At 46.5% G+C, this 9780-nt stretch overlaps 1 protein-coding gene across 1 annotated transcript in view; it reads right to left on the bottom strand.

Annotated features, from left to right (window-relative positions):
* The window catches only part of LEKR1 (leucine, glutamate and lysine rich 1), a 32507-nt gene that overhangs the window by 10861 nt on the left and 11866 nt on the right, over window positions 1-9780 (bottom strand). The window contains exons 3-5 of the mRNA XM_017831361.1: window positions 8206-8325; window positions 7666-7841; window positions 4580-4765 (exon numbers count right to left, since the gene is read on the bottom strand). Coding sequence (XP_017686850.1) covers window positions 4580-4765; window positions 7666-7841; window positions 8206-8325 — 482 coding nt within the window. The remainder of the gene's footprint in view (window positions 1-4579; window positions 4766-7665; window positions 7842-8205; window positions 8326-9780) is intronic.

The following is a 9780-nucleotide window of genomic DNA, read 5'->3' as shown; positions in this document are numbered from 1 at the left end:
AGCCACAGCTTCTCTGGGCAACCTGTGCCAGGGCCTCCCCACCGTCACAGACAGCAATCCCTTCCCAATATCCTATCTAACCCCGTTCTCTGGCAGTTTGAAGCCATTCCCCCTTGTCCTGTCACCCCATGCCTTATAAACAGTCTCTCTCCATCTTTCCTGTAGCCCCTTCAGGCACTGCAAGGCCACAATTAAGTCACCTTGAAACTTCTCCAGACTGAACAATCCCAACTCTCCCAGCCTTTCCTCACAGCAGAGGTGCTCCACCTCTCAATCAACTTGGTGACCCTCCTCTGGACTTGCTCCAACAGTTCCATGTCCTTCCTGTGTTGGGGACCCTGGATTTGGCACTGAGGATGTTCAGACCCCCACCAGCACCTGAGATCCTCCTGAGCAGCAGCCCAGGGACAGAAGCCCAGCATAGCAGATCCTGGCAGTCAGGGGGGAACCTGTTCCATGTCAGTGAGTCTCTGGTCTAAAATGACTGTGCCTACCAAAAATAAATGCATGCCTACAGAGCCCACGTGTTTTCAAGGTGCGAAACCCAGCCTGCTCCTCGCTGCCTGGCCAGGCACTGCAGGCAAGAGGAGCTGCTCCTTCCCCACATCTCTGCATCACACAGAGAACGGCTCAGGGAGGGGTTGGTTTCATTTTCCCTTCATTTCAGCGTGGTTTGGGGAAAATCAGGCAGCTGGTTTGGTGTACACAGGACAAGCTCTGACTCATCCCACAGTCACTGTGCCACCAGGGCAGCCCCGGCCACGCTCCCACTGGGAAGCACAAGGGCTGTGTGGGCTCCACGTGTGCCCTCGTCCTGCTCACCACGAACTCAGGGCACTGCCAGCAAACTAGCAGTGCTAGAAGAATCCCAGATCACAGCATTTTTTATTTTATCAAGCTTTATGGAATTCTCATCACAGTTCAGGCACAGCTTCATGGACCTCTGGGGTGGCAAAGCTCACCCTTCAGCCCAGAGCAGAATCTCTGCCAAAGCCAGACCTGTGGTTTTGTTCAGACCCAAGGCTGGAGGGTCTCCTAGCCCTGCAGTCAGTCCCTCTCCAGCTTTCTTGGAGCCCCTCTAGGCACTGGAAGGGGCTTTAAAGTCTCCCTGGAGCCTTCTCTTCTCCAGGCTGAATATTCCCAGGTCTCCCAGCCTGTGGCCACAGGAGAACGTGGATTCCTGCTTTTCCTCCAGAAGCAAAGTGAGGCCCTTCTGTAAGTCAGTCGAACTCAAACAGAGCCTCATCCCAACTCCTCCTGGAAGGGAACTTGGGTGCTGTTTTCCATCCTATTCATCTGCTTCCTCTTCCACTGTGAGGCTGTTGAAAAGCACTAATGAGCCATTGCCTCGTCACACTCTGCTCCAGCACCAGCCCTGCATTCCCCGGCTCTCTCCCTTCCAATTCTTCCTACCACAGCTGGAATTGATAAAAAATGTATTTCAACAGCACTTGCAGCATGAAAAGTGGCTGTTTGAACTGCAGCCTACCTAAAACTGCAGGAAACTATTCCCTCTTTGGATTTTCAAAGCTTTTCAAAGCGGTCTTTAAAGTGGCATTAAAGGCACTTCGCTGGGATGAAAACGCTGCTCCTTCTTTCCATGAGCAGTGCTAACATTCCCAGTCCAAGTTCCAGTCCCTCCTCCAGCTGCCTGCAAGTTTCCATCATCTCTCATTATGTCAGCAGACCACTAAGTTTATATTTAGGAACTGAAGTAGCCCAAGGAGCACGAGCACCAAAAGATTGAAAATTCACATTTCATATGCATCACCAGCAATTTCAGCCCATAAAGGGGTAAAGCCTGAAACTATAAATGAGCTAGAGAAAAACCACAAGGCCTCTGGGAAGAAAAATGATTCTTTATCTGTGATTAAGTGGAGGAAAGGATTTGGCTGGTAATGAAACGAAAGCACAGGGATCAGCTCCTCTCTTTGAGGAGCACGTGCTGTTGAAGCTCTGCTGCTCCCAGCCCTAAAGATACACAGACACCATCCCAATTATTGATTTTTAGTTCTGTGAGTCTTTGATTAGACAATTATTCACGAGACCTTACCCTGTGCTGAGCATTTGTCAAGACCTGCCCTCTCCCACTCACCGGGTAATGCTCTGAGAGGCCGGAAAGGGCTGTGACACCAACAAACTGAACCCACAAATCCCCCACAAAGGGAATTTTCAGGAAGTCACAACAAGCACGAGCACAAAGAAACAACAGTTGAAACTACTGCTCAGTTTCTGCTCTTGCAAATGCCTGCTATCACAGGAAATAGTCAATAATCTACAACTCTATGATATACGAGCAAGAGAAGAATCTTCAAAATATTGGCTGCTGAAAGGAGAATCCTTAAAAAACTGGAAATCACAAATCCTGGTGGTTTGGGGGTTTTTCCCTGGAGCATTGAACTATTTCAGTACCAAAGAGGGATGTTAGAGTAGTTTGGGGGAGGAAAAAAAAAAGCAAAATAAACCATGAAACCAAGCTCCCCCAAACCCATGGACACTCTGGATCCAGCTGAGTTCCTACACCCTGACTTTGGACAGCATAAATCCACTCCCTGGAGCTCATTTCCACCAAGACTGTTGTTTGTTCCCATTAATTTATTTTAATACATTGGCAAACTCATATTTAATGCTTGTTTATGGAGAAAATCATGTTTTATATTTCAAAGAGAACATTTCTATCAGCAGTGCATTAACTGGGTTTATTACCCAAATCCAGCAACATGTTCCCTAGGCCAGACCCCTTCAAATCCTCATGGATTTGTGTTTTAATGACCCACTCAGGAAGGGCAGAATCAAAATGCCTGAGCCAGCAGCTTTCCTGCCTTGAAATCTTCTGGATATCCACATCAAACCTCTTACTGCTCCTTAATAACTGATTTATTATCAAGTAACTGCTACATTTTCACTAATTCATTTAAAAATGCCTCATATATGCCTCAGCATCAACCAGTTTAGCTGAGCTTTCTACTGTTCATTAAGATCTTGCAGAGTCCTAATACTCTGTATGAATTCCATTTGTGATGTTTTAGCTGTGTTTTCTCCATAAAATGTCCACTGTTTCAAGTTTCACTGCAAATTTTCAATTCTCTTTATAAACATAAACAAGCGGCTTCCAAAATATTCCTTTGAAGTGGAGAGGGATAAAAAAAAAAGACAACCCCAGAGATGGTAGGTCTTGGTTAGGTCTCACATCAATGCCAGCAGCGAAAATTAATAAATAAAAGAGCATGGATAAAGCTTTTTCAGAATATTCTAACATTTCAGGTTGATTTCAAGAGCTTTCCCTTCCAATTATGTCACATGAAAGTGAAAAATGGGAATTTAGTTCAACAAATCCCATGGTTTTTTCTCCTCAAAACCATAACTCTCTAGTTGTTCGTATTAACACTGAATTCCCAGAGCAGCAGAACCGGTGAGAGATGGATCCCAAATGTCTGGATCCCAAACGCCCTCCCCAGGTTAACTCGGAGGAGGAGCCTGGATGAAAGGAGCAATTTTGGAAGGGAGCTCAAAGCTCATCTTGTTCCACCCCCTGCCATGGGCAGGGACACCTTCCACTGTCCCAGGTTGCTCCAAGCCCCGTCCAACCTGGCCTTGGACACTTCTAGGGAAATGCAGAGACTAAACTGTAGAACAAATTCCACCAGTGGTGCTGACACAGATATAAATCCAGGATTTGTGGGGCCAGAGTGAAGCACTTACAGAGGGGACTTCCACCAACTTCTCTTTTGGTAGAGCTGGCTGAGCTCTGGTGATGACACACCACCAAAAGCACAGTCTGTGCCCTCCCCTCCCGGGATTCTCTGGCAGCAGGAGAACAGAAACTGGAACTGAAGTCCCGGGAAGGACTTGGGAGCTGCTGCTCCGCTGAGGAACCAACCCCACAAACCCCCTGTGATCCTGAGTCACCTGGGGCTGGGCCAGTGGGGAGCAGGGAAAGGCTCTTCTGATTCCCCTCTGCACCTGCTGTCACCTCCCCAGGAAGCTGCACTTCCCTGGCTGGATGGTCCCTGCAGTCTCACATCTGAGATCTTCGCAGGCACTGAAGGAGCAGCAAAACTCCTCCATTGTGCCCATCCCTGAGACCCCCTGACCCCACACACTGAGCATAAGGCAGGCTGGGAACTGCTGTGCCAATCTGATGACTCAGAGCTGTGCCCAGAACAGCACAACCTCTAGATGTGTTTCCAAGGTCTCAAAATATCCCTGAGCCAGTGCTGTGAATGCAAGAGAAAATGACTCAGGAGATACCAATATAAATCATCTTTTTATAACGAGTTATTGTCTCTACAGAGCTCCCAAGATAGTAGAATTTATATTATTATAATTTCAAGTGCTGTCACTGTTCTTGCAGTTTTCAAGAGGACACACAATCAAGGGCAAATCATTAGAGAGTCTCCTGTTTAATGACTCTAAAGGAGCCTGGCTTGGCTGCTGTTCAGTCCTGAGAGCCAAAAGTCCTGCTCACTCCTGTTCAGTCTTTTCACAGTACCAGCCACAACTTCAGTGCTCTTAAAGACTTCTTTTTTTGGCATTTTTTCCCCTTGGAATTTTGCTAGAAACGTCAAAATTTTCTTACCCAATGTCTCCTTCTGCAGTTCACGGCACCTGCTCTGGAGCTCGTTCCCTTGCTGAAGGGACGTTTGGAGCTGTTGGGTTTTCAGCTCAACTGTGTCGGCCACCCCTGTCAGGTGTTTCACCTTCTCCTGCAGACATTCGTTCTCCCTCTGGGATTTTGCCAATCTTTGATTCAATTTGGGTATTTCTGAGGAGGAAACAAGAAATTGTAAAAGCTGTTGTCAAATTTACCTTCCCCACTAAAAATATGACACCTGTTTTTTGACCGCAGGACTTCAGTACTCATGGAATCATGGAATGGTTTGGGTTGGGAGGAACCTCAAAGCCCATCCTGTCCCACCCCTGCCATGGGCAGGGACACCTCCCACTAGCCCAGGTTGCTCCAAGCCCTGTCCAACCTGGCCTTGGACACTCCCAGGGATCCAGAGGCAGCCACAGCTTCTCTTGGCAACCTGTGCCAGGTCCTCCCCACCCTCACAGCCAGGAATTCCTTCCCAATATCCCATCTAGCCCTGCCCTCTGGCAGTGGGAAGCCATTCCCTGTGTCCTGTCCCTCCATCTCTTGTCCCCAGTCCCTCTCCAGCTCTCCTGGAGCCCCTTTAGGCCCTGCAAGGGGCTCTCAGGTCTCCCTGCAGCCTTCTCCAGGTCAACACCCTCAGCTCTCCCAGCCTGGCTCCAGAGGGGCTCCAGCCCTGGGAACATCATTATTTCTTAAACAATTATGCTACAACTCTTTTGGAAGTGATAGAAATACTTACCAACATTTTAAACACCAATAATAAACTTACTCTGAGCTGTGATTGCAACACAAAGACTTGGAGACATTTTCACTTGCCTTGTGTCTCCTACTACCAGTTTTTCTCACTGTTTTACACACAGGAGACTGTAGGGTGATGGTATAACATCCTTTTGGGAGCTGCTGGAGGGTCCTGCAGTGCTGCCTCCCAAATGTGTGGAGAGGCTGCACCCCTTCCCTTGGCCAGCCTACTGCTTTACTCCTCAGGTCACCTTGAATTCACGAGCAAACCTACACCCAAAATGCAGCAACTACTCCCTCCTCCCGTGTCTGAGTGAGAACAAGCCATACCCAAATCCAGCTGGTTTTATCTGAGAGGTCTTTGGGATTGAAGGGGCACAAAGCAGCCCACAGGCTGGGAATAACTCCCTTGGCCACACCCTGCTTCCTGCTGGAACAAGGGTGTCCTTCAGGAGCAGAGAGCTGGGCACAATCAGGGGTTGTTTGGGAAGGGTCGTGCCCAGTCCCCAGACTGGAAACACAAACTGATCCCTGGGCACTGGTTTTTGCTCTGCCTCAGACGAGGTTAGTTTTGCTGAAAAGAGTCTGTGGTAGTGTGATTAGGGACTGGAACACCCAGAGCACCCAAAGAGGCCCTGTGCTGACTGCTACAGCTTTAGAGGCCTGGGGAAATAATATTTACAGGTGAATTCCTTCCCTTCCAGTTTTTCAGCGTGTGTGAGAGGACGAGTTGCTGTGTCACAGAATTACAGAATATCCTGAGTTGGAAGGGACCTACAAGGATAAGTCCAACTGTTGGCCCTGCACAGGACACCCCAACAACCCCACCACATGCCTGAGAGCCTTGTCCAAACTCCTTGAGCTCTGGGGGTCAGTTTGATCAGGGTTCTAAGGTCCAAAGAAGTAGGTGAGCTGCTGTCATCCTTTCCATCATGCTTCCCATCCTTGGGAGAGGGGAGGTAAGGGCAGGGTGGGTGATGTGCCTCTCCCACACTGCTCTGCCCCTGAGAACTCCAGTGCAAAGCCACAGCTTGAGTGAAACCTGTGTGTGTGGAGCAGCTCAGAAAATGGGGCTTTCTCTGCCATCCCAGCTGCCCAGCAGCCTGTGCTTCCTGTGACACTGCAGGGAATTGGGATGTTTTCAATGATGGCTTTGTTCCCACTGGGAAGGAATCAGGGGGCAGCTGTCCCTGGGGGCAGCAGGCACGAACCCACTGAGCAGCACAGGCAGAGCTGGGGGGTCCTGAGCCCCCAAGGGAGAGTTGGAGGGTCCTGAGCCCCAAATCAGGGGCTCTTCCCTGCTGGAGATGAGCGTGACCAGAAACCCCCTCCTTAGTACTCACTGTTTGTAAGAACAATCAGTGTATCAGTGTCAGTATGTTGGGATTCATGAGTCACCTCCTCTGAGCACAGGAAGGATGGTGTGTCCTGAGGATCCCTCTCTTCCTGTGCTCATTCCCTGCCTACTTCTGCTAATAAAGGCAATGTGAACGTGTTCCTGCAGACATCTGCAGGCTCAAAGAGAGCCACACATTTCCAGGCTTCTTTTCTGGAGTATTCCCTGGTTTATTTGTGTAATACTCCAAATACACAGAGTTTCTGTACAGAAGCAGGAGTGGTGCCATTCTTACACATCCCTCATCCAACATATCCCACTTGAGCCTGGTGAATATTGTGACTGTGAACATTAAATCCATCCTTAAATCCAGCTTTCTAAATCAAAACAGTTTAGTTTCACATTTTTTTTGGGGGGCCTGTGAATGCCATTTAAAAGCTTTTATGTTCTGTTGTATCAGTTGTTCATGATTAACATATGATATTAACATACAGTAATTTTTTTTGTTTATTTTACTGTTTTTGCAACAACCTTTTCAGAACATTCAGATTTTGGGACAAAAAATGCTACAGAGTGGTTGCTCTTTCGACCAGTTTTTGCTTGGTTAGCTTGAAAAAAGTTTCTAAAAGCTCTTATATATGTACTTTAACTAGCCTTGGTTAATGAATGGCAAGTAGGAAACAGTATAAGATATCAAATCTTTTGGTATTCACATCATTTAGTCTCACAGTAAATGGATTTAAGTGTGGAGTAGTTGGGAAAGATTATAGATAATGAAAATATCTGCACCACAGAAAGTGTTTAAAATTTGCAAATAAAACATGTACCAACTGCCTTGACAGTGGAGTTAGGCTTGGTCTAACTTGACTGTTGTCAAGATCAATGAAAATATAAGTGATGTAAGTTCTTCATCTAATTAATTTTTACCTTCTCATTGACACTCAACTACCAAAAATTATTTTCTCCTGCCCCAAATTCTTGTAAGATGCTTTACCTGTCAGAGCCTCTTTGCTCACAGTTTTTATCTGCAGAGAAATTTCCTCTTTCATGGCAGCCCAGTTCTCCAGGTTAGTGGAGATGACCTCTTTAATGCTGTCCAGCTCACTTCTGATGAAAGGGAACAGGGAGACAGCCTTGTTCAGAGTTGAGCAATGGTGTTCCAAGGTACTTCTGCAAGAGAGAACACAATACCAGAGGTGTATTTCAAAAATAATTTATATAATAAACTTAGGACTCAGAGGAAACTTGACAACTACTCTTCTGTTATACAATAATTTATACTACATTACTATATGAAATATGTTGTATTAGGTATTGAATATATTTATAAGTTTCTCCCTTCTAAATGTTGATTTAGAGCTTTTATGTATAAATGAAGAAAACTAGACAGGCAATTGTACAATCATTTTTTATTGGGAAATCACAGTAGTCATGTTTAAATGACTATGGCTAAGCCTATGGTAGGTCTTTATAAACAACATGTAAGTAAGAAACAGAGCATTTCCAACACCAGCATTTGGTTTGGGGTTCTTACCTGAGCACCTGGGATTGTTTGTAGGCTGCTTCCTTCTCCTCCTGGAAATACTGCAAATCAGCTTTCACATTTTTAAACTCCTCTTGCTTGGTTTTCAGTTCCATTGTCAGGCTTTTTATTCTAGAGATGCAAATAAAATAATCAGAAAGTCTTATTTGTGCTCATAAACAACCTCTAACTTCTGTTTCAGCTTTAAATTAAATGGAATTGAATCCCAGACTGGTTTGGGTTGGAAGGGACCTCAAAGCCCATCCAGTGCCACTCCCTGCCATGGGCAGGGACACCTTCCACTATCCCAGCTTGCTCCAACCTGGCCTTGGACACTCCCAGAGGTGGGGCAGCCACAGCTTTTCAAAGGTGATAATCACATATTTCACACAACTATCAGTCTCCAAATGGGAAGAACTTGCCCTTGGTTTCACACCCCTGACCATGGAACTGTTTTCTTTCTCCTGGATCTTCCCCGGTGCTTCACAGCAGCACCTGATGGGTTCTTAAATGACAATGCAGGTGACAATTTTGAGCATTTTACTTCAAAGCTGACACCAAAAAAGATCTTAAAACTGGGGGCAGGACAACTTTGCTGTTATCTGGACTCAGCAGCACGCTGTGTACCCTCCCTCCTACTAAAAGATGGCCTGTGCAGGTCCCCTCCAACCCAAACCGTTGTGTGATTCGCAATTTTTTTACACACCTTTTGAAAAGCCGCCCCATGACAAGACACAGGACACCCAAGCAGTGTTTCTTTCACCCCCCTCAGTGCTCACAGGAGAGGAGGAGGAGGGTGGTGTCCCCTGGGAAGCACGGGGAGCTCTCCATCCCTCCCCCAGCTCCGTGCAGGATCAGCCACAACAAACACAGCCCCAAACATCGACCTCGAGCTGTTCTTCACCTCCAACATTTACCTTCTGAACTTTCTCATTACAGCACCTTTTGTTTGCCAAGCCCAGCTATCACAGTGCAAATAAACACAGTTTAAACACTGTTCTTTCAACACCTCGGGAATTATTCCCACAATTGTCGTGGAGTGAATGGAAGTGCCCAGGAATAAGAGTTGGAGCCAGTTCCCCTCCCGTGGTACCCGTGAAGGAAGGATCCCACACAGCAGCTCAGCCCCAGCTGCAGTACAGCTGTTGGCTGCAGAAAACCATCCTCAACCAGCCTTCCATCCCCAAAATACAACTCCAGTGACAGGAACTGCTACAAACCAGCCCCTTTCGAAGCTTTCAACGCTCACTGCTCATGCAGAGTAAATGATCCATTTCCCTACTGGTGACTCACCGTCACAAGTAAATAAATAGTATTTGAATCAATAAATATTTTACAAACCCAAAGGGTGGCAGAAGCCTTGGCTTCAGTTGTAAAAAGCAGCAGAAAATTAAAATGATTTATAATAAAAAATATATTAAAATTAAGACAAAGCATCAAAGTGCTTTAGTTACTGTTACACACAGATGAGCACATTTGCACCAAAACACAAATTTTAAGAAATATGAGTCCTGATAAAGAAACCTGGGTCTGCAGGCCTCTGACAAAATCAGAACTGAACTTCTGGGAGTTCAAAAGCAAGTTTTT

Source organism: Lepidothrix coronata, unplaced genomic scaffold, assembly GCF_001604755.1.
Source record: "Lepidothrix coronata isolate B3197 unplaced genomic scaffold, Lepidothrix_coronata-1.0 Scaffold190, whole genome shotgun sequence".
Taxonomy (NCBI): Eukaryota; Metazoa; Chordata; class Aves; order Passeriformes; family Pipridae; genus Lepidothrix; species Lepidothrix coronata.
Note: the sequence above shows the minus strand (reverse complement) of the source record. Positions and strands in the feature narration are given on the sequence as shown.